This window comes from Mytilus edulis, chromosome 10, assembly GCF_963676685.1.
Source record: "Mytilus edulis chromosome 10, xbMytEdul2.2, whole genome shotgun sequence".
Taxonomy (NCBI): Eukaryota; Metazoa; Mollusca; class Bivalvia; order Mytilida; family Mytilidae; genus Mytilus; species Mytilus edulis.
Window position 1 is genome coordinate 43,331,101 of NC_092353.1, and position 25,730 is coordinate 43,356,830.

Genomic DNA, 25,730 nt, shown 5'->3' on the forward strand with positions numbered 1-25,730 from the left:
GAACTTATACATAACTTTTTCACCTGTGACAAAGGTGACCAATTGTTATTGGTGGTGGAATCCAGAATACCTGATGAGCACCATTGACCTTTGGAGTATCAATATGGCAATCCTATGCATTTAAAATCTGATTCAAAAACACTTGCCATGAATGGTACGTAAACTCATAACTTCAGTGTTCAGACAGACTAGTGATGAAATGTTTTGAATTATATTTCTAAACTAGAATGTGTCCATAGAAAACGGATGCCTCACTCGCACTATGAGGGTCGAATGATAGTAAAAATTCTTGCCAAATGACATTAACGGTAATTTTTGGTGTATGACGATAAAATGTACACCCATTGGTGGACTTCAGCTGTTGTCTGCTCTATGACCAGGTTGTTGTCTCTTTGACACATTCCCCATTTCCATTCTCAATTTTACTTTTTTTAGATGATTAAAACATCGACAGATTTTAACGGGTCATAAAATGTATTTTAGATTTATTTAGACACTGAAAATGAAGTGTTTAACTTACCTAGAAATTCCTTTCTTTAGATTGACCATTAAACATTTGATGATCTTACCTCTTTTTAGCTTCACACTTGACAACAATATGGTCCAGTGCTAAAGGTTTCTTTGGTGTACCATTCAAGTGGAACACATGATCAGTTCCATCCTCCATGTTAGACAAGGTCAATTTGCCCTACAAAGGTCATAAACAAAATTTATTTTTCTAAAAATTAGCATGAATCTACAATTTTTTTATTATTTTTTCAATTCATTTAAAAAAGTTCTTCCTGCTATCTGAATTTCCTTGCATACAAAATAAAAAAAAAACTCAACACTCCTATATTTTTGTTTTCTATGTTTTCTTATCTCTACTTTTTTGTTGTTTGATTGATTGTTAGGGATTTAACACAACTTTAAAGCGCCTATTTTGGTCTATTTTGAGGCAGCCAGTTTTTAATGGTGGTGGAAGCCGGAGTGCCTAGAGAAAACCTCTGACTTTTGATAATCAGCGTCAATTAAGATTATAGTCGAGTGCTCTTATCTTTTAAAACTGAACTTCAATGTGTAGGTAACTTACTGTTACTGGGATTTCATTCTGTGGTCTGTAGACCAGAGGATATCTAGTAGTATTGTAGGCCTTTGCTAGAATACTTGGTGGTCCTACAAAACCTGATCCTTCAATGCATGCCTTCAGCGGCCAATCATGGTTTGTCATATTTACCTGTAATTAAAGTAATCACAATACATTGTTCTAAACATGTTTCGTGTTTTTTCAATTTTTCAATATTTTATATTAATAAGAAGATGTGGTTTGAGTGCCAAAGGAGAAAACTATCTATTCGAGTCACAAAGAGAAAACAATTATAGGAAAAAGTACAGCCTTCATCACGGCACCTTGGCTCAGCCTGAACAGCAAGCTATAAAGGACCTGATAATGACTATTGTAAAACAAATCAAACAGGAAAGGGTCAAATCTATTTAAAACAAGTATGAATTAGTATAGCATTAATAGGACTTTTAAATGACAGATATTTGCCATAGATTTTCTTGACTTTTTATAAAATCTCAATTTAAAAGACAAGGATGAGATAAAGTACTTACAATAGGTATTTCTTGTGTTACTGACTGATGGACAGGAGCAGAGAAAGAGATCTCAGCAGTGCTGCCCTCTGGATTAACAGTACACTCTATTTTGTACACTCTGATATCATCTTGACTAGTCAGTGTAATGGTACATGGATAATGGCCAGGTTCTGAGGCTTTAAACTTGACAGGTAATTCTACGGAGGGTTCTTTCAAACCACCTAAAAAAGATGGAAAAAAAAAACTTTTAATATGAACAGTTTCAAGATCAAAATTTTTGTTTTTCACTTCTAGTAAAATCTCAATATCAAAGGCATCCATGTATAGACATAATTTAAGTGTCTTCCCAATTATAAGGTGTATGTTTAAAAGGAATGATTATTTTCTTTTTATAATTTTACCTCTTAAATAAATGTTTCAAGTCTTCATTGTACAGGTTATTTAACTATGATGTAAAGTTTCTGAAAGTTTACATGCCCGAAAGTGAGTCATGAAAGCAAGTGTTATTGTCAATTTTTTATTCCTTATTGTCTAGCAAACAAATTGAGAGAAATATAAACTATTACCTGGTAATACAGGAGCACTCTTTGATTTCCTAGGACTATTATTCTGTGGTGGGACCAGTAATTTTGTTTGTACTGTGTAGAACTCAGAGTCCACTTCAACAGTATAGGATGTTCCAACAGGAGATTTAGCCTGATAAAAAAAGATTGTATAAAATATTTCTTGCCATACTCCTTGAAAAATGCCTTGAAAAAAGCATCTATATTTATCAAAAAGCAGTTTTACTACTACTTATAATCAAAACCTGTTTGTTAAATTAAAACTAAAACAACCTTGCAGATTTAATTTTGCATTTGCTTTTAAATTTTAACTTCATGTTACCAATTTTTATTTCAGACCCATTTTTACTATTCAACAGTCTTGTTTTATCATTTACCATGATAAGCTACACAATTTAATGCTGAGTTTACACGTAATTTGTATTCGGTCTGCATTACTTAATTCGAATTAGTTTAATTCGCATTCGAAACGTTTTACATCTCAACGTCAATTTTAATTCGAATTGAAATGTGCGTCAAAATCGCTTTACTGTCCAAAGGAAGTTAACTTTTAATTTGTATTAACAAAAGCGTATTTCTAATGCGAATTGTATAATTCGAATTAGCCAATTCGAATTAAAAAAGAAGAGTGTGTGAATGCGATAAGCGAATTCGATATGCATTCGATTTGAATTCAATTTGAATTAAATGTTTGTGTGAACAAGGCATTACAGTCAAGTTCTGTTGATTCACCTAACATAGATGAAAAATGCTAATCTAATCTAATAACTAATCCCTGTAGAAAATGATTTTTGGCATGTAAATATTGTATTGACAAATTCTTTCCTGCTCTGAAAGCTAATAAAAGATTTCTATATAGTAAAATGACAACTTTAATAGTTTTTGAACAGCCATATACTTTAAATTCAGAAATTAATTATTGTGACTTTTGGAAAATTTGCATATATATATATATATTATATATGTATATAATTTTTTATATGTATCAGATATCAAAATGTGACTTCTTATTATTGCTATACTCACCCAGTCATATTATTTGCATTGATAAAAACCTCGCAATAATTTCTGAATTTACAGTATGTATAATGCCATTTCTTTTAAAGTACTATAATTTTTATGGAAAATACCTATCTTTTTTTAACATGCAAACAGAATGCTTTGTTTTTCCAAATGTAAAATCACATCCAGAGCAAACATCATCAACTGTAATGATAATTAGGTTAAGAACCTATCAAATGTATTGGGCCATTCCAGTTAATATCTGCTAAAGGGGGTTGGATGGTCCTTTCTGAGGGGTGTACAATTTATACATCTTAGGGGTGAAAATTTTGTTTTTTTCATCTGACACGTACACTTATAGGCAAAAAACTTCTGAGGGTCTTTCAGCAGTAAATAATTTAAAATAATTACATCTTAGGGGTTACAAAAATGCCTATGTCAGAACTTAGGGGTGCTTTTTAATGTAGACAGTTACATATCATGCATTATCTGGTATTGTATTTAAAATTCTGATGGGTACAATCCTTGTAATAAAAAATTCTGATAGGTCATTTTTCCCATGAAAGCCCATCCACCTAATATGAACAGAAACTCTACATCTGATAGGTCTTAATTTTCAGATCTGATGGGTAGTTTTTCATGATGTCTTTTTCTGATACGTATAAAGAAAATTCTCCCCATCCATCCCCACCTGTCAGAACCTAACAAATGTATTATATTAAGTGTGCAACAAATCACCTTTGCTTGTGTGATACTCTGTGCAGCATTGGTTGAAAGTTTAGTGATAACCTGTGATGTCACACTGCTGGAGTGAAGTGTCCCTGTCACTGAACGCCTTTGTAATTCTTTGTCACTCATGTGCTGTAAAAATATACACCAGACATGCTTGACAAACAAATAGATAATCAATCTACATTAATCTTTAAAGGAGTTAGACCTAGGTTTAGGAAAATAACTCTTAAAATCATCAGTATGTTTGTGCCAACCATTTTTATAAATATATTCTTAATTTCTAGATTGCATAGCTTATTTCCCATCTGTCTCAGGTAAATGCTTTAGATAATTGATGACACTTGCCTTTTACAAGAGCATAACTGATTTAATGAGTTATCTCCCTGAACTAAGGTCTACCCCTTAATTACAAGTTGTATCCAAAAACATTTAATAGCCCTAAACATTTCATTAAAAAACAAGAATAATCATAATTCTACTACAAATCATCCCATTTATTCGCTTCCTTGTCAAAAGAAATATCATAATTTTTTTTAAATATTTGTTATAATTTTTAATAAAATTTATGATTACTCTGCCTATAAAAAAATAATTTATTGGACAGAATTTTGAAAATTCTTCAGAAGGAAGAATCCATTGACAATAGGTGCTTAATACACATGTTAATAGATGTATTTTAGATAAAGGAATATGGCAATTGTTATCTATTCCTTTGAATCCATTCCTTTGATGTGTTTGAGGTTATGATTTTGTATTTTTTAGATGATATTTTACTTCCTAAACTATTCAAAAATGTTACAATAAATGATCTTGCATTAGTTATAAAACTACTGGTGCAGTGCGAACAAGTTTCAATGTAAACCATTGTACTTACTATCTGAGATGCCATTAACAATGCTTTCTCTCTGGCCTTGTTCGTAATAGGTACATGTATATTTTCTTGTAATGTTTGTCCTGACTCACATTTCCAATACACAACACTATCATCTCCACCAAATAATCCTCGTCCAGTTCCTAGTAGATAGATGGTATATCAATTTCAAGTTTTGCAAGGTATGTATGTCAAAACACAGAAATAAAGCTTGGAAATATTGGACACAGCATTAGAATTTTCTTTAAAGACGAGATTGAAAATATCTTTCTCACATTTTCTTCTTTATTATTACTAGGTATAGCAAGTACTTGACCAGTATTATTACTAGGTATAGCAAGTACTTGACCAGTATTATTACTAGGTATAGCAACTACTTGACCAGTATTATTACTAGGTATAGCAACTACTTGACCAGTATTATTACTAGGTGTAGCAACAACTTGACCAGTATTATTACTAGGTATAGCAACTACTTGACCAGTATTATTACTAGGTAAAGCAACTACTTGACCAGTATTATTACTAGGTATAGAAACTACTTGACCAGTATTATTACTAGGTATAGAAACTACTTGACCAGTATTATTACTAGGTATAGCAAGTACTTGACCAGTATTATAACTAGGTATAGAAACTACTTGACCAGTATTATTACTAGGTATAGAAACTACTTGACCAGTATTATTACTAGGTATAGAAACTACTTGACAAGTATTATTACTAGGTAAAGCAACTACTTGACCAGTATTATTACTAGGTATAGAAACTACTTGACAAGTATTATTACTAGGTATAGAAACTACTTGACAAGTATTATTACTAGGTAAAGCAACTACTTGACCAGTATTATTACTAGGTATAGAAACTACTTGACCAGTATTATTACTAGGTATAGAAACTACTTGACAAGTATTATTACTAGGTATAGAAACTACTTGACAAGTATTATTACTAGGTATAGAAACTACTTGACCAGTATTATTACTAGGTAAAGCAACTACTTGACCAGTATTATTACTAGGTAAAGCAACTACTTGACCAGTATTATTACTAGGTAAAGCAACTACTTGACCAGTATTATTACTAGGTATAGAAACTACTTGACAAGTGTTATTACTAGGTGTAGCAACTACTTGACCAGTATTATTACTAGGTATAGAAACTACTTGACAAGTATTATTATTAGGTATAGAAACTACTTGACAAGTATTATTACTAGGTAAAGCAACTACTTGACCAGTATTATTACTAGGTAAAGCAACTACTTGACAAGTATTATTACTAGGTAAAGCAACTACTTGACCAGTATTATTACTAGGTATAGAAACTACTTGACAAGTATTATTACTAGGTATAGAAACTACTTGACAAGTATTATTACTAGGTAAAGCAACTACTTGACCAGTATTATTACTAGGTAAAGCAACTACTTGACAAGTATTATTACTAGGTATAGAAACTACTTGACAAGTATTATTACTAGGTATAGCAAGTACTTGACCAGTATTATTACTAGGTATAGAAACTACTTGACAAGTATTATTACTAGGTAAAGCAACTACTTGACAAGTATTATTACTAGGTATAGAAACTACTTGACAAGTATTATTACTAGGTATAGCAAGTACTTGACCAGTATTCATACAAAAATCTTATCAGAAAAAAAGAAAGTGTAAAATGAGTTTTTTTTATACTCTTTAAAGAGGGTATTAATGCCCTTTACAGTCAGACATCAAACGGTCATTTTTCAGCTACCAGCATCAAATTGGTAAAAATTTTACTGTGAATTGTCAAAATATCCTTCTTGTGATTCGTCAGAGGTCTCAAATCATTATCATTACTGTTATTTTTGGAAAAAATCAAAGTAATTTTCTATCACCTAAAAGAGAGTGTGCATTTTATTATGCACCAAAAATTACTGTTAATTTCATTTGGCCATCATTTTTACCTTTATTTGTCATGAAGGTACCCCGGCCCATTACCACCGTCTTTTAAAGTTAAGTATTAACAACTCACCAGCAGCTGCAGCACTACTTATTCTGACACTGTATTGTGATCTAACAAAAGGAATAGGAGCTGGTAATGGCATGGTAGACTTAGCCTCAATAGAATACAGGAATTCTCCAATGTTTTCATTCAGAAAAATGACAGAACATTGTCTATCTCCGACACTGAATGGCAGGAAGTGGATCTCTATAGTCTTTGTTTCCTGTGGTCCAATGTTAACACTAGATATAGGACTGAAGAAAGCACTCATCATAGGTGGGTCCTCTGTAATAGAAATTATAACTTATAAAATGATACATATAGATTATACCACTGTGTGTAGAGTGGTCCAATGTTAACACTAGATATAGGACTGAAGAAAGCACTCATCATAGGTGGGTCCTCTGTAATAAAAATAAAAACATAACTGAGTACACTGATAAATTTTGATAAATATGAATAAACTCATCATAGGCTTTAAATTTTGTACACCATTCACATGTTTCATTTATCATTTAAAAAAGACTCATTAATAAAACTTGGATGGAAATAAATTTAACCACTGCATCCATGTGATACATTATTTCTCCACTTAAGATTAGATTTAAACTTTCAAATCTAAACGCCAAGCTTGCTGAGCCTTTTAAATATTTAAAATAAAACTCAAGACTGGAGAAAAATCCTATAGCACCAGATATGGTGGTAGAATCCGCCTCTAATGATCTCTAGAAGATATGCTGGCAAATTTTATCTTTCTTTTTCAATGATCAGCAAAAAGAAGTGTTCTTTCTATGTGATGTCATCAGACATGAACACATTATTCGTAACGTCACAACAGCAAATTCAGAGGAATGTAAGAAAATTTAAAGTCATAATTGAATTTGACCAATAGAGATCAAATGAACTGCATGTTTTTTTTTAAAATGTCAGCTTGTTTCATCTCTATATTTTACAATACCTTTAAGTTTGATTTCTGTCCCCTCTATGGGTTTGACAGGGGGAGGAGTAGGTGGGGTCTCTGGTCTCTTCTGTCCATGGTCTATTCTAGCCCTGACCTTTCTCTTTCTACGTTCCTTTGATTTCATCAGTGTTGTATTCTTTGTGGGATCTAAAAGGTCTGTACTAGCCTCTACTAAGACTATCCTAAAGTCTTCGCCTTCGTTAAAGGGATTGGTTATAGTTAACTGTATTCTCTCTAGCTCATAACATGGGGATTCACATTTAATTATATGCTGAAATTAAAAAAACTTTGGATATAATTACATTACATGTATGTATTATGAGAATCCATACTTTTAAATGGCTGAAAACAAATGCAATGCATTCCATAATTCGCCGTTTCAGAATATAATGCATTCTGGGTAATATTTTCAAAAGCGTATGACAAAACGTTGTGATTGGTTTAAAACGTCCTAAACAATGGAAATCCACGTTATTTTCATTTTGGTGTACACAATTACCCACAGTCCTTTAGATTCTGAAAAGCAAATTTTTTTAAAATTCTCAATAAAATGCAAAATTTGTAAATGCAGGTGCTTCTCCTGATGTTACATCACAACAATGTAAAAACAACTGAAAAGCATGATAGAATTATATCATGAACTGAATGCTTCTTTTTGAAATTTCATAGGGTTGTAAAAGTGTTAATCATGCACATTTTTTGTATGAAGTGCTTTCACTTTCTAAATTCTGTCGATTTCAGTATAGAATTGTTCATTCAATTGAAGGTACACACAATATGAACCTTGTAGACTGTAGTTAATGTTCATTTTGCAAGAAGGAACCAGAAACTATAGAACATTTATTCTGAACGCTACATTATTGAAACATTTATCAACGGTTAAAAGTGCTACTGCTGAAATACTCAAGCGTGATTTGTATGTAGACAACGTACTTACAAGTGTCAATACGGAAGAAGCCGCCTTAAATTTCTTTGAAGAATCTAGAGAACTCATGACAAATGCAGGATTCAATTTGAGAACATGGAAGTCAAATAGCAATCAACTTAGAAACGAAGCTACAAAGGCAAACGTACTTGATAAGGATAGCGAGACGAAAATTCTTGGAATGCATTGGGATGCGAAGTCAGACATATTGACATTTGCGAAACTAAATGAAGATCGCATAGGTATTGATAATTCACAAGCGACAAAGAGAGAAGTATTGCGTAAATCATCGTCAATTTACGACCCACTCGGAATTCTTGGACCAGTGACTGTAAGAGCTAAGCTACTGATACAAACATTATGGAAAGAGGGATACGATTGGGACCAGGTGTTACCTAGCAACATAGTCAAATCATGGTATGAAATTTTAGATGACATCCGAGATGTAACTGTTAAAACGAAAATCGCACAACATTATTTTAACGATCAAAATGAGAACGAAAGCAACGAGAAAATAACATTACATGTCTTTGTTGATGCCAGCCAACGCGCTTATGGAGCTAGTGCCTACTTATGTAAAGGAAACACTTCTTCTCTAGTAATTGCAAAAAACCGGATCGCTCCGCTCGCAAAAATGACATTACCAAAGCTAGAATTGATGGCTGCAGTAATAGGAGCTCGAATGGCTAAAAACCTCACGAAAACCCTAAAACCACAACGCACAGTACTATGGAGTGACAGTCAGATCGTTCTGCACTGGATTTCGTCTTTAAAATCATTTGGAAGATTTGTTCAGAATCGTGAAATAGAAATTAAAGAAACGACACAGCACTACGACTGGAAATACGTACCAACAGACTCAAATCCAGCCGACCTTCAAACTCGAGGAATATCATCAACGCAATTCAAAGAATCGACTTTGTGGATGCAAGGACCGTCATGGATATCGGATGAGACCAGTTGGCCTACATGGACCCCACAAGTTAAACAAGTGACTCTTTTGTTAACGACAACAGATGACAGCGAAAAGATAAAACCGTCTGTATTAAATGGAATTTTGAAAATAATCGATCTATCAAGATTCTCGTCATTGAAGAAGTTACTACGAGTTACATGCTACGTGTTTAAATTTGTGAATATATGTAAAAGTAAGCGACCGTATAACTTGAGGAAATATGCTAGACACGGAAAAGATATTACGAAAGATGAAATCGACCGCGCAACTTATACATGGATTACAGATATTCAAAATGAAAAATTCAGTAGTGAAAAGATGCAACTCGCAAACCCGTCACATGACAAGAATCTACCGTTAGTAAGACAATTGCGCTTGTTCATAGATACAGAAGGTGTTATTTGATGCGCCGGGCGCATACACAATTCACAGCTAGACGACTCCGCGAAATATCCAGTGTTACTTCCGAAGAAAAATCAATTTACGGACTTAATTATATTGAACGCGCACCTGCAGATGTTGCATTCTGGTGCTGGACAGACAATTACGCAAATCCGTTAATCATATTGGATACCTTCCATTAGACAATGCGTTAACCACATCGTTCAGAAATGTGTAAAGTGCCGAAAAGTGACAGGAAAAGCATTTCCACAGCAAATTTCGCCTCCGCTACCAAAGGATAGAGTCACCGATATGATTCCGTTTACGACAACTGGTGTTGATTTCAATGGACCACTATTTGTTAAAGATAATGGACTTGTTACAAAATCGTATATTTGCCTTTTCACATGTGCTTGTATTCGTGCCGTTCACCTAGAACTTGTTACAGATATGACAATCGAATCATTCAAATTAGCGTTTAGACGATTCGTTAGTAGGAGAGGAATTCCCAGTACTGTGTATTCCGACAATGCACCAACCTTTGTTTCCGCTTCACATGATATTCCGAAGGAAATGAACATTCAGATTAATTGGAAATTTATTCCGAAAGCAGCACCGTGGTATGGTGGATGGTGGGAGAGACTAGTTGGAATTACGAAAACGACATTGAAAAAAGTGCTCGGGAAATCTGAAGTAAATTCTGACGTATTACGAACAACTTTGATAGAAATTGAACGTGTAATCAAGGATCGTCCGATTACATATGTGTCGTCCGACATCCGAGATCCAGAGCCGCTAACGCCGTCACATCTACTGCAGGGAAGAAGATTATCACAAGAGAACAATTCTGATTCAGAGGACAATAATTTAAATTTAGATTTCACAGAAGCAAACAAACGTTTTAATCATAAAGTAACTTTGATTGAACACTTTGCAAAACGATGGAGAATGGAATACCTCACCGGATTAAGAGAATTTCATCGCGTCGCCGGAGACCAAAGCGCACATGTGAAAATCGGTTCCGTCTTACAAATCATGGACAATTCACTGAGAATGATGTGGAAACTAGCAGTAATAGAAGATTTGATCACCGGGAAAGATGGAGTAGTGAGAGCAGTCAAACTTCGTACATCAAATGGACTGATTACAACAAGACCAATTGTGAAACTGGTGCCATTGGAAATATGAACTTTAATTGTTAAAAGTGTTTTTTTCAATACCCTTTTTATGAACAATACATGAACAATAATTGCATTTTGCGGCCCCCAGAATGTTGTGAATTAGTTATAGTTTCAGTTTAGTATTTTATACTCTTTTATTTGCTTAACGTTTTACCGCCATTTTACGTAACAATAGGCCCGCAACGTCGTCACTTGACGACGTCTCTTTGTATATCTTGGACTCTAGTAAAGCATACGAAACATTGAAGACGCTTTTGTGTTTACTCGCCTTTATTATTGATATGTCCAAAACAGTGAGGAATCTACAATATATACTTGTATATATACAAGTCTAAATTGAAAACAATGTTGAACCTATAAATGCTTTGGATAAAAAAAATGCTTATATATATACATTTGTTACTGCTTGATAAATTCTACTCTCTTTAGACATAAAGAGAACTATGGATGAAATGTTATTTAATCATGAGTCATTTTATGGTTTTTACCTACAAAATTATTTAAACTTCAGGTGAGAGATGAAGAATGAAAGGGTCATATGGAATAATGGAACATTGATTTAAGAAAACGTATGAAAAATAGGATTTTAGAGGAATATATATAACTTGTGATGAAACCCCTGGTTTTGGGTCTCTCAGGTTAAAAGTCAGTATGTATATATATGTATGTAAAATCATGCATTATTATTACTACTTGTACTATCATTATCAATGAAAATATATTCTACATTGTTAATTTTACCATAAAATGCTTATTAATTTCTTTTGCTTGATTGTGTGCCACTTCATAAATAAAAGTGAATGCCTGTTAACAAAGGATAGAAAATATATCTAAAAAAGTAAGGTTTTATCCCTAGCTGAAATATTACAATTCATGCAAATTACTGACATTTGTTAAGGATGTATAGATACAGTTTTGTTATAAACATGTATGGGTTTCTCTTTGCCACATGCCTATTAGTGTAGAGGTATTGGGGTTCTTTTTACCACATGCTTAATTAGTTGATGGACAGTGATGAGTTAAACATATTCCCAAAACATTGTAAAAACTGTCCATTCCTTTTCCGTAGCTCAAATCAAAAGAAGCAGTTTCCTCCTTACTTATCTGATAACCAATAACAATTATCTGGTGTTACAGATGCAGAAAAGTATCACAATACAATTAACATTGAATATTTAAATTCGAGATTCACCTGTACCAACGAAAGCCACAAAAATTTGTATCCAACGAATATGAATGAATCCACATCCACAGTACTGTGGATTCATTACTGTGGATTCATTAGTTTTTTTAACGGGTTTTCAATTTTCACGGATTTTGTGGGTAAAAGTGAATCACAAATTTAACTATTCAAACAACAAAACAATTTTTTCATTAACTAGTGTATAAACTTTGTAAATTCCAAGAAAATTTCTCTTAATCCATAAAATTTTGATACCTATGAAAATAAATGAATCCCCAATATATTAACAGGGGAATTTTGTATCCCAGTTAGCAACCAGTGCATGCAATGAAAAGTACAGCTAAAAAAAGTCGTGTAAATAAATAAACAAAAGTAATTTTTCTAACAAGAAGACTTATTACTTTTCTTGCTAAACGTAACACCAGTTTCATTTAAAAAATCATAACAGGGTAACTTTTTGTGTATGAAACATTCAATGAAATAAAATTTGTGACGAAAAGTTTTTCAGATTCATTTGGTATTCTTTAATTTAAAAAAAAATGTAATTTCGAAATATTCAATGAATGTTTCATCTGATAACATCATTAGTTCAAACATTGTTACCTCATCAAATTCATTTTGACTCTGAAAACAAGTTAGAACAGCAAACATGATAAATATGTATATATATATATCCAAACCTACATTTATATTTATTAATACATTTTTAAGTCCTATCCCAAATTGAGATAAAATACTCAAGTATTATCTTGTCAACTGTACAAAATACTTACACAGAATTGGTGCAGAAACTATGATATGTTTTTAATAATATTAACTTCGACATATTTAAGAATTCAAATTTTGATTGTGACTTCAAGTAACAAATTCATGAACTAATGGCATAAGAGTATTCTAAAACTCTCAGAAATTAAAAATTAAACATGTTTTCATATATTTTTTGTTATAATTTTAACTTAATTTCAAAGCAATGAAAAATTCCAAAACAAAATAGCATATTTTCTTTTGCTAAATTGAAATTTTTGTTGAAGATCAATTTCAAGTTTAAGATATTGCTAGTAAAATTATACTTAAAATTATGTGGATGCTTAGTTATGTTCAAATGCATGTTACATGAAAACAATCCATAAAAATGCACATGCATTTTTGAAATGAATCTTTTGTAAATAGGTATTATGAAAATAAAGCAGAAAACAAATTGATGATTGTATGTTTGATGTGCATTAAAAGAAAAAGTTACAACAAAAACTGAAAATAAAATTGTAATATTAAAATCCACTGACTTTATGTGTCACTAAGTTTTTGAAAAAAATCAGCTGAAAGAATCTATGAAGCTTTTGCAAAATGATTGAAAGACAAATTATGTATTTTATCTTAATCATTAAAAATATACCTTTGGCACAATGTTATCTATCTGGGTTCTAAGGTTAAAGGTCAAGGTTGAACCAACAGCTGAGCCATGTCGTCTGCCAACCAATACCAAAATGGCTTCTGCTGGTCTCAAAAACCTGCTGGTAAATTCCACATTCAGATGCAGAGATGACCTTGGTGCTATAGAAACAGTATCTCCTTTTGGAACTCTAAAATCTCTGGCATCAAGTCCAGCTATGAGAATTTGGTAGACTAAAGGCTTACCACTTGGGTTACTCAGTTTTACCTGATAAGTATAAAACATTGCCATGTTAAAGAAATAAAGATTTTTTATTTTTCAATAATTCAAATTGGCTATAATGTTACTTCTTTGAATGTATTTGTGTCTACACTTTCAATATTTAAATAAACACAAAATAATACATTTGATCCAATTTAACTTACAATGAAGAACTAAATCTATAGAGAGCATTTTGAACATTTAAATAATCTAGACATAAGGTGATTTAGAATTTGACATATGCTATGGTACATTATAACTACTAGAGATCATATTTTGACTTATAAGCACCATTTTTTTGTGTTACTGGTATCCTTTTTTAATGACATATATTATAATAGATAATACAATTGATGTTTTGATATCCTAAAAAAAACTATTTAAAATCATCATGATCTAGAAGGGGAGATAACTCATTAATGTCCTTACCTGTCTACAAATAGATGTATGGAGCTGTCCAGTAAAGTCCAAAGTGGCTTTTGGAATATACATTGGTAATCTCTGGTATAAATGTACACATAACATCAACAAGGAAATAGGATTAGGATCTGTTATATCTATTGCCTGAAATGAAAAATATACAAGAACTTAAGCGGAGCCGGAAAAGGCTAAATTTGTAAAGACAGAACATGTTTAAAAACTAATCTTTGGTTCCTTTTACTTAAATCTTTATTAATCATAAAATATTAACCATATATATGAAATCTCAAATAAAGACTTTATATAAAAAAAGACCTGAGAATTATCATAAGTTGTTTCTTAAAAGATTACAACTTTGTTGAAGTCTGTTTTCGAAAAGTTCAGAATTATTATAGGGTGTTTGTCATTTTTTGTTCAAATGGTGAAAAAATTGTATCATTCTGCATCCCTGACCTCATTTGTCCTTATTCTCTAAAAAGTTGCAATTAAAATCTGACATTATTTTTAGAAAAAGATTACAGCTGTAACTGATGAGCATGGTTCTACATACAAAATCATTTTTGTCTCATCGGGACATGAACCCTGAAACCTCTGTGTTACAAGGCAGCGTGTTAATTGACTAAGCTAAAGACATACTTCCTTAGCTCAACCGCTGACAGCTGTCTAAGTATCTACTACATTTACTAAGGGAAGCAATCCTGTCATACAGCACATACCTGGATATCATAATCTATTCCAGCATATCTCATGGCATTAGTGATCTTCAAAGCATTATGTAGACACTGTTCAGCTGTAGCAGGGTGTGTATACATATCTTGTAAGTGGGTCTTTATCTGCAAAAATAATATGAACATACTTATCATTGATTGCTTATCTATAAAATAAAAAGATCATACTTATCATTGATTGCCTATCTTGAAAATATAATTAAACTATTGGGTCATTATGGCTTAATTCCTAGTGTGTGTCAAAGTGAGGAACACAATTATGATTGGTAAACAAAAGTCTATCTGCTACATATTTGCTATGTTGCTTTTCTTTTTTGAATAGATTGAACTTAGCAATGTGTGATATTTAATGTGCTGACATGATAGCATTAATGTATGAAAAATCTGAAATTGCAGAGTACCCCAAAAATTAAATAAATTATCTAAATTTTTCTCAATTTCAAAACAAGCCTTTCACATTCCTATATTTGCAATAAGTATCCCTTACAATATCTATTCAAGACACGACCTTTAAGAAAAACCTAACAGAAAATTACCAGGAATGGCATGTGTGCTCCTAACACTGCACCCAATACTAATCCATCCAGTATGTCTATGTCATAGTTTACTATCCATCTAGATGGGGGTATTCCACCTAAAAAACAAATAAAAACATATAATAAGTCTATGTTATAGTTTACTATTCACATAGAATGGGGTATTCTACCTGAAAAAATTACAATCATAGTTATCTGTCCACATGAACAAATATTTTTTTATCTAAAATCGGTCTATTGCTTTGATATTGAAAATTATAAATGACATTTCTGTCTGTGATAATTACCGTGCATTCATTAATATTCGTGAGGGACCAATTTTGGTGTAATTCATAGGTAGAGATAAACCACTTATTTAAATGTTCAATGATCAAAGTTTTCTATACGTTTTTAAGCAGACATTGGCAAAACCACGAAATTAGATATCCACGAAAATGTAAGTTTTTCTAAATACAGGGAAAAAAGAACCCAAGAAAATAAATGAATCAACAGTAAAATTATGAATGTCCTTACAAAATAAAGGGCACAGGTATTTGTTGATTATTATGCATTCTTTTCACCAATTTTTCTTCTGCGATAAACTGACCTTTAGGAGAATTGTTCCAGATCCTTTCCCTGTAATGTTCATAATGATGATTTAACCAAGACAAGAGGATTCTCTCTGCCACGCTGTAGATGTTACTACTTAAAGGATCAGGGTTAATAGCTGGGATCTCTAGTGTTTTGTCAGGTGATGATGTGTTCTTCAAAGTCCTAGGTGTAACTTTGGCCAAGACTAATGTCTAAAATATAAATTCTTTTCTTAAAGTTAACCGTCTCAATTTACACTCTTCAAGATTAATTTATTCTTTTATCAGATATTTCCAGTAATCTACTCCTGTAATACTAAATAATTCAATTTTGGATGTAACGCGTCTTCTGATTGGCTGACGTTTTTTTGTTATCAGCCCATAGACATAATTTAGTCATGTGACCGTGACGTCATTAACATTTCTTCATGGTTTTCTACGTTTTAAAATGGAATTTAGAATTAAATTATAAGAAATGACTGTCATATTTTTTCTGTCTATTCGAAATAACATAAAAAAATGTGGTGCACACTGTTAAATAACCCGCTACGCGCGTTATTCAGTGTGCACCAAATTTTTTTATGTTATTTCATCATAGACAGAAAAAGTATTACAGTCATTCCTTAAATATATTTCAACTATTTTAAAATATTCTTGCATACATGTTTTTTTTTTTTATAGTTTTGGTTTCTCATGAATGAAAATTAATTAACCATCATTCATTGGAGTTAAAGTTAAAACTGTTCAATGAGTTCAGTCCTACAACAGAAAATAAATCTTTCAAGGTTAAATTTACTTTTAAAAGTGCAACTCTTTCAGTAAACAAGCCTTCTCTAAGGATCTTACACTTTCTCCCTTCAAAATTTCAAAAAGGCAAATTTTTAACCATACATTAAGACTTCGGAAGGAGACGATAAATGGCTGACCCATGTTAAGAGAAAGCAATATCTCTTGCGCATAAAAGACAACCTTGTAGTTTTCGAACAAAGAGCAGGCTAATGCCGCTACAAGGCAGCACCTGCACCAACAATGTGGAGAGGGATTAGCATAAGTTGCAACAACTTGTTTCACAATCCACCATAAATAAATATGTTTAAACTAATTAAGACATTTTTTTCTACCTTATATAACTGTAGAAGAATATCAGTCCATGCTCTCTTAGAAACAGCTTCAAACACATCATCCTCAAGTTCCTCTTCAATATTAACAGCATTCGCCCCTTCAAGGTCCCCTTGTTTTAAAAGATCTTGTTTCATCTGCTTCTGCATTTGTTTCCATAAATGGTAATCACGAGGCTCCATCAGGTATTCTGGGTTAATTGAAGCAATGCATGCTCCTTGACATCTAAAATATTATTTTGTAAATCAAAATGCAATAAGAAACAATTATCATCATATTTATTGAAAATTTTAAAATATATTTTTTTACATTAGATACTCATTTCTGATAAACTTGTATAACATTTTGAACCTAAAACAATATAAAAACAATGAACTTCAGCATAACAAATCATTTATGTTTCCTCTGTTATAACAAACATGAACACTTTTGTTAGGTATACATGAATTCAATCCGCAATTTTGTTTATATTTGTAACAAAAGTTTAAAATTGCCTGCCAATCAAATCACTTACAGAAGCACATGTAACCAATCATAGTAAAAGATTTCAAATTATACAAATCATATGCAAAATTATCTTGATATACTGACAGATTGACAGTTGAATCCACTAATACCCTGCTTGAGATAGTTTATTCTGTATATACCTGATAAATGTAAGCAGTGTAGAATGCTGCCAGTAAACTTGTTTGACACGCTCCACAGGATCTGATGGCAGTCCAGCATTAATAGGTATTCCTGGCACAGATCTACCTGCCAGATTTGAAATCATATCATAAATTGTTTTAAATTCTTTCTTTAAATTGTTTGTGTCCCAGCTTCCAGCTTTCTTTGGCATGTCATCTTGGATTGGCTTTCTACTTATACCACTGGAAAGTAAAAAATACAAAATTAGGTCCAAGGATGATTGTTTTGGAAAATGATTATTTAAAGAACATTTGTGATGATAAAAATAGAAGAAAAGGATTAATTACTATAAATTTCCGTGGGCATCCTCTAATAATGAAAATAAAAGTTCCTCCACAAAACTTTTGACTTTCTTGAAATAGACTGCTTGACACATTTGATATCTAAAAAGTTCATTCATTTCAATTGCTTTTATAAATTAAATTGAGAATGAAAATGAAAATGGGGAGTATGTCAAAGAGACAACAACTAGACCAAAGAGCAGATAACAGCTGAAGGGCACCAATGGGTCTTCAACGCAGCGAGAAAATTATGTGCAGTTATTAACAGTTCACACATACCATCTAAGTGTATTAGGAATAGTAATAGGAAACTGCCCTCCAGGCCATCCTTGTGAAGAAAACCATCTCTGATTGGCTAATAACACCTCCATGTGGAATATTCCCTCCTCTGTATCCTCATCAGGGAACATGGCTGATCCCAGTGACCTTGAGGCAAGGTCCTGCTGGGTACGACTCTGGTTATACTCTGATCCAGACTGAGGCTTGTTCATGGCACCATCTCTATTAATAGGTGTGTCACCATTGGTGGAATCTATAAACATAAAAAAAAAAAATGATAAAAATATTAAGTTTTTTTTCTTTTTTTCTCAGTCATATATAAAAAAAATATGAGCTTGGTTAAAAATAGCAAATTTTTCATAGTTACATGTGTCTCCAGTTCTCTCTTGCTAAGTAACAAAGGACACATAGTCTCTTCAAAAGCATGTGACAGGAGTATACCATGTTTTACCTGGCAATCCATAAAATGATTTTGAAAATTGTGTGCAAGATATATAGTACCAACAATTTGATTGACACTATAACATATGTCTACTGTAAATTCAGAAATTATTGCGTTTATTTATTATTGCGATTTGGTCATTTTGCACTAAAATACGATTTTAAATTTTTTAGATATTGAGAAAAATCCTGTTCAATTCATATGAAAAATTTCAAAATGATAGTTTAAATTGTTGCAAATATAACCCTGTCGCATTTTTCACAATAATAAAAACATCGCAATAATTTTGGAATTTACAGTATTTGGAATGGGTGTGACTTTGATCAACCGATAGATGGAGCAACATTGTTATCACAAATGATGGCTTAATCTGCCAAGGGTAAAGAGGATGAAAATGACGAACGATTTGATTGACACTTTAATGTGTGTCTAATTAAAACATTGTTTTACCTGTACCACTAGTAGATGACTCATAACTAGAGGAAGAGATTTGGAAATTTGAACTGGTTGCACTGGTACTTGGTCTACTGTTATGGTTAGGGGAAGCACATGGTACAATGACTGCTTCTCCAGTATTGTTTACAGCCTCTCTAAAAGACATTGCTCTTCCTTTAGGAGAACCTCCCTGAAAATATATACAGAATTGTAGAATATCTTTTTTATAATTTCGTTTCTCTAAAATATCAAAACTATTTATAAAATAAAGGAATTCAGTTATTTACAAATATTGTTGAAGATGGTTTACCGATGTTCTATTTGATTCTCCAGCTATTAATTTGTAATCAGTTTTCTTCTCTTTTTTTTTCTAAGTGACTCTTAAGAAGCCAAAAGTAGACAATTGCACTGTACTATTCCTTCATTCTTTTTCTCAATCCACAAAAATTAGTACCCACAAAAATAAAAGAATCTGCAGTACTCAAAATGTTATAAAGTTCACCCTATTTTATTAATGTATTATCTGCTACAGTAATTATAATTGACAGATCAGCAACTCTTCCATGCCTGCACGTTCTTAAATAAACATAAATAAAGAGTTCAATTGAAGTTCTTGTACACATATTGCCATTCTGTAGTTTGACCATCAAACTATGTACTTGTTAATAAATTATTTATAGAAACTTTATAGCATTTTTATAGAGTAGATTTGATCCCCAACCATTTCCCTAATAAGTCATTTCTAATTCACCATAGGTTTTGTACTCAGGGGACACATTCACATCTTCTCCCCTACATCATATTAATTCTTAATTTCCTGGATTAGACATTTTATTCCAGACAAGGTGTTCTGGTTGTACAAGCCTTGTCTCTTTCATATCAAACAATATATTACAGAAAACACCATTATCCATTGCAATTATTTTCCCCAATTTGACTCACTTGTTCACAGACGATTTGATGGTCTGTTCTGTGTATTGCTAGGAATGGATAACACGTCAACAGGCAGTTATCAGCTGTGGCAGTTATATTCAACCTAAATCTGAAATAATCAAAACATACATATCAACACATTGTTTTAATAGAAAATATAGTTAGCAATGTCTTCTGGTATATCTAATTGGTTTATATCCTTTTATTCCTAAAATTATATGAAAAAATTTTTTTTGATGTACTGTGGATTCTTTTACATTCATGGGTATTAATTTTCATGGATTCAATAAACATTGCATTTTCGTGTATATTTAATTTTGTGATTTTGCCAAAAGTCTGCATACATGTCTATAGAACATTTGTATTTCATTGAAAATTTGAATTTGTGGTTAACCTTTAACCACGAAAAACACAAAAATTTATAACCCACGAATAAAAATGAATTCACAGTACATTCTCATAAAACAAGTACCAGAAGTGAAACAAATACATCATAAAATTTGTTTTAAAATAACAAATGACCAATCTAGTGTAAAAACAAGGCTTTTATCACATTTCATAAGAAATAAATGGTGCGGTTCTTTGAATTTCTTTACTTATAAAATGTAAAATTGCTGTTTCATCAACTAGGTTAAAATTGAAATATTGCCATGGACTAAAGCAACTGTTTGTGAATACCCGTGTCTGGTGATTGCTTTTGACAGTTTGGAAAAGTAAAGTGATAAGACAAGAATGTGATTACTTTGCCCTACCTGGAGCCATTTTATATTGGCCTTCTTTTATTATAGTGGATCCCAACCCAATTAGATTTTTACTTAAATAACCTTTACCCATACCTATTCCTAATTTAAAGTTCAGTGACCATTTACAGCTAATTTCCTAATACTTGCAGAGTAAAACTGTGGTTGGTTTGCTTTCTTTGTTTGTATAAATGTTTTCTCAAGCTTTATTACTAAGATTGGCTTCTCTAAACAACATATATAGCATTGTAAAACCTGTATACATTATATTCAAGTTAGTTTGGATGTTATCCCAATTACAATTGTACAATATTAAAAACATAGCAATCATGCTAATCGAAGTATTGCTCTACATGCATTAGGAAATTAGCTGTAAATAAAATAGTCATGAGGTATTTACTTACTCTCTCTTATCGTCATCTATAAACTTGATAGGAGCACAGAATGATATAGGTCTAGGACTAGAGAATGTCACTTTACATGCTAAGGCACATGGCTCCATTTGTCCTTCATCTCCATTACATGGTCTTACTTCTGCAAAACAAAAACAAATATATTTTATTCTTATCAAACAAAATTTTTCGTGTCACCAAAAAAAAATGTTAAAAAAAATGGGTCTTTTTGTTGGATAACTTTATCAAAGAGTTCATTGTTTTCTTTTCAACCAATATATTTGATAATTATCCATTTAAATTGCAAATAAATAAATTAGTTACTAATAAAATAATTTACAATACACAACTTTCCAATTACTGTAAATCAACTAATTTTTTGTGACTTTCATGAGTAGAAAAATAAGAGAATTTAAATTATCATGAATATGTATAACTTGGGTCTTTCCTTATTTAGGTGCAGCAAGTTAATTACAAAATCGCAGCAAAAAGGACTAGAAAGGTCTTAACGCAAAATAAAGAATTCATGAAATTAAGTTGGTTTACAGTACTTAACACTTCAAATTTAATCTCTGTTTTACCAAGCCAACAATATGGTTTTGTGAGTCAAACAAACTTATTGCAATTAATGTCAGGTGCAAGGTAAAAATGTGTATAAATGTGGTATTGTTACCTACCTGATGACTCTAACCATGTGACTGTCAAAGGACAGATAGTGCTGCCATCTTCACATTCTACTTCTGGAAGTTCCACAACTACACCACTTTTTCTGAAATGATATAAGCATTGTGAGTTAAAGAGTAATTTGTAAGACCAAAACATAAAATAAATAATTTTTATTATTTAAAAACTTGAAAATTCTCATGAAACAATATCTTAAAGAGAACATATACAAATTAGATTCTTACATCTACATAACTTTTTGAAGTATTACACTTACTTGAAATATTGAGCAGCCAAAACAGTAAATTCTGATGAGACTTCTGTCAGCAATGGTACTGGTGTCAGTACAATAGCCAAGGGATCAAACCAAAGACGTGGTGACTTCATCTCAGCATAAATCTGGATATACTGGTATGGCTTCTCCTCATCATTCACTAAAACTGGTACCAGTATTTCATGTACACCTGGTTCCTCTGCAAATTTCATTGAAGGATAATTAAATTAATTGAACAATCAGTTTTGGCTTTAAAAATTTGACTGTTCCTGATCGATGCAACTAAGCTTTTCAAGATACTATAACTGACAGTAATTTTAAAAGTATGCTTTCATGTCAATAGCATGAAACAGAATATCACAAAGCAAAAAGTAATACATGTAGTTTAAGAATGTGTCCATAGTACACAGATTATCATTTTCCATGTTCAGTCAAACATGAAATAGGGTCAAAACTTTAATTTGGCATTAAAATTAGAAAGAACATATCACAGAGAACATGTGTACTAAGTTTCAAGTTGATTGGACTTCAACTTCATCAAAAACTATCTTGACCAAAAATCTTTAAACAGAAACTTTAACCTGAACTTCACACTATCGTTTTCTATGTTTAGTGGACCTTGAAATTGGGGTCAAAACTTTAATTTGGCGTTAAAATCAGAAAGATCATATCATGGGGAACATGTTTACTAAGTTTCAAGTAGATTGGACTTCAACTTCATCAAAAACTACCACACCCAAAAATTTAACCTGAAGCGGGACAGATGAACGGACGGACGAAGTAATGAGCAGACGGACGCACAGACCAAAAAACATAATGCTCCTCTACTATCGTAGGTGGGGCATAAAAACACTGCTCACATGTTAACCAATAGTTTAATGTTAAAATCAAAAATTCAACTCAAACATCTTTTTTTCTTCAAAAAACCTTTTATAACATATTAGATATGACAACTTTTAAAAGAAATATAGACATCACATGAATGCTTAAACAGATATCAGGATTGTACATACTTGGACAGAAGATGATTGATACACCTTGTGTTTTCTCTGGTTCAATGGTTCCTTCAATTCCTTTTGATTCTGTTCCACCCATTACAACAAATGGGGTTCCTGTAGGATGCACAAACTTTAATATGCCAAGATCTAGAGCTTTATTGGGCATGCTCAGGTCAAATGTCCATTTTATTGGCTGATCACTGTTGTTTACCATAACAGTACCCTGCAATACAAATTTTACGCAAAAATAAGTGTCTGCTATTTGTCAGGATAAAGATATGTCTAAAATTAATGCCATGAACCATAAATGAACTAATTTCTACTATTCTCATCAAAAACTGAAAGAAAAGTCTGTGGCATTCAGTATTAAATATTTTTTGTTTACTCTTTTGTGGCTTGAACATAAAATTTACATCTCAGTAAAATGAAGCAAACCTATAATCATATTCATAATTTGGAATTTTTCTATCAGTTTGGATGAGAACAGAATAAATTTTTCAACCCATTTTACATGCAGTTAATTGAATTAATTTTTATACCCTTTTCCATACAATTAAAATATATGCTAATTAGTTTCAAATCCTATGGTGTTTCATTTTCCTTTCACCTTATTTCTGACCAAAAAAAGTTGTTGGACCATAGTATTCTTTTAATTTAAAGTATACTTTACCTCTAAATGTTTGTAACTAAACCTTTAAAGGGAGATAATTCACTTTATTTTTCTTAATAATGGATTCTATTGGAGATTTTGATAGAAAATGATTCTAATAGAGATTTTGATTAATAGAACTAAACACATATCTATAAGATTAAATCTAACATTCCTGTAAAGGATAGATCCATGTACCATAATATAATTCTCCTTTTTACTATCTGCAATTACTTCCCTTCATTAAGAGCTACTCCGATATATGTGCAGGCAGTCATAATTTTATTTGCAACTATTTTAAATTTTTAAATAATTGTTTGTTTCAAATAATTCATTGTGGAAAAAATATCAATAAAATATGCAAAATAGACCATTTTTCTAGGGTGGAGATGGGCAACACTTTCAATAAGGGGGAGGCAACTCTTTCAATAAGGGGAAGTAATTGATGCAGACAGAAGAAAGAAATTGATTGTAGAAGGAGTACTAGTCTACAACAACTTGCTACTTGCAAACCAAATGTCTAACTAACATAAAACAAAACGGGTTTCTAACCACTAGTATTGACTAAGAGTAGGTTTCTAAGTTCTGATTGTAGTAAGAGACTGATTAGAGTAACTGAGCTAAGTTTCACTTTTTTTTTCATATTTTTGAATGTTGACTTTTGATATCCTAAATATCTATATGGTATACATTTATACATATATCTTTTACTATTCTAGAGAAAGATCTACATTCATGACACCATTTTTTTAAATTCAACTTCTATTTTCACAAAGAAAAACTTCTTTTTTATCTCTTACAACAAGGGTAACTTTCCCTTAATGAATGTCATGGAAGGATTCTTTAAAATACTGTGGATTCATTTATTTTTGTGAAGAATAATTTTTATGGATTGCAGAAAATGAGTATTTCCATGGTATTTGATTTTGTGGATCTGACAAGGTCTGTATACAAGTCTATTGAAAAATGTTACTTCTTTGATATTGTGGATATGACAAGGTCTGTATACAAGTCTATAGAAAAATGTTACTTCTTTGATATTGTGGATATGACAAGGTCTGTATACAAGTCTATAGAAAAATGTTACTTCTTTGAACTTAAAAATTTGTGGTTCACCCAAAAATCCATGAAAATTGATATCCAACAAATAATAAATAATCCACAGTTACTGAAAACAAAAGAACTTTTTCTAGCCTGTATTAGTAAGAATATTTTTAGTATACATATAAAGCTATAGTTTTTCTGTAACTGACAACAGTTGATAATTTTTACCTTCTCTATTTTATACTGAAACACAACATAACAGAATTAAATCACACAGCAAATAAAAAGCAAATGCATGCCGATAGAGTGCTTGTATTAGACAAAGCAATAGTCAGCTACAAAATAAAATCTAATCAAATATTTACTGAATTGTGGTTTGAATGTATCTCAGTAAAATATTCCAGGAGCCAAATTAACATCACTAGTTTTTTGGGGGTCCCAGATTTGGATCTTCCTTAAGATCAAATTCACGGGAAGTGAGATTGTTGTAATGAAGCTACTGGACAAAATCTGTTCAAAATTAACTAAATCATGGTCAGCATATAATGTAATTATGGTTATAACAGTAA

General features: G+C 31.7%; 1 protein-coding gene across 10 annotated transcripts in view; it reads right to left on the minus strand.

The window, feature by feature from the left end:
• The window catches only part of LOC139491225 (cilia- and flagella-associated protein 47-like), a 69,759-nt gene that overhangs the window by 21,039 nt on the left and 22,990 nt on the right, over positions 1–25,730 (minus strand). For 2 of the 10 annotated variants that reach the window (XM_071278707.1, XM_071278703.1), the window contains exons 26-49: positions 25,390–25,404; positions 23,484–23,691; positions 22,474–22,669; positions 22,211–22,302; positions 21,546–21,675; positions 20,411–20,510; positions 19,484–19,658; positions 18,592–18,844; positions 17,992–18,213; positions 17,347–17,569; positions 16,243–16,438; positions 15,657–15,754; positions 15,109–15,225; positions 14,402–14,536; positions 13,715–13,978; positions 12,925–12,945; positions 7,694–7,967; positions 6,766–7,020; positions 4,750–4,889; positions 3,882–4,004; positions 2,145–2,274; positions 1,597–1,799; positions 1,073–1,216; positions 570–688 (exon numbers count right to left, since the gene is read on the minus strand). In XM_071278707.1, coding sequence (XP_071134808.1) covers positions 570–688; positions 1,073–1,216; positions 1,597–1,799; positions 2,145–2,274; positions 3,882–4,004; positions 4,750–4,889; positions 6,766–7,020; positions 7,694–7,967; positions 12,925–12,945; positions 13,715–13,978; positions 14,402–14,536; positions 15,109–15,225; positions 15,657–15,754; positions 16,243–16,438; positions 17,347–17,569; positions 17,992–18,213; positions 18,592–18,844; positions 19,484–19,658; positions 20,411–20,510; positions 21,546–21,675; positions 22,211–22,302; positions 22,474–22,669; positions 23,484–23,691; positions 25,390–25,404 — 3,833 coding nt within the window. The remainder of the gene's footprint in view (positions 1–569; positions 689–1,072; positions 1,217–1,596; positions 1,800–2,144; positions 2,275–3,881; positions 4,005–4,749; positions 4,890–6,765; positions 7,021–7,693; positions 7,968–12,924; positions 12,946–13,714; positions 13,979–14,401; positions 14,537–15,108; positions 15,226–15,656; positions 15,755–16,242; positions 16,439–17,346; positions 17,570–17,991; positions 18,214–18,591; positions 18,845–19,483; positions 19,659–20,410; positions 20,511–21,545; positions 21,676–22,210; positions 22,303–22,473; positions 22,670–23,483; positions 23,692–25,389; positions 25,405–25,730) is intronic. The other 8 variants (XM_071278705.1, XM_071278708.1, XM_071278712.1 and 5 more) reach the window with 5 other exon arrangements.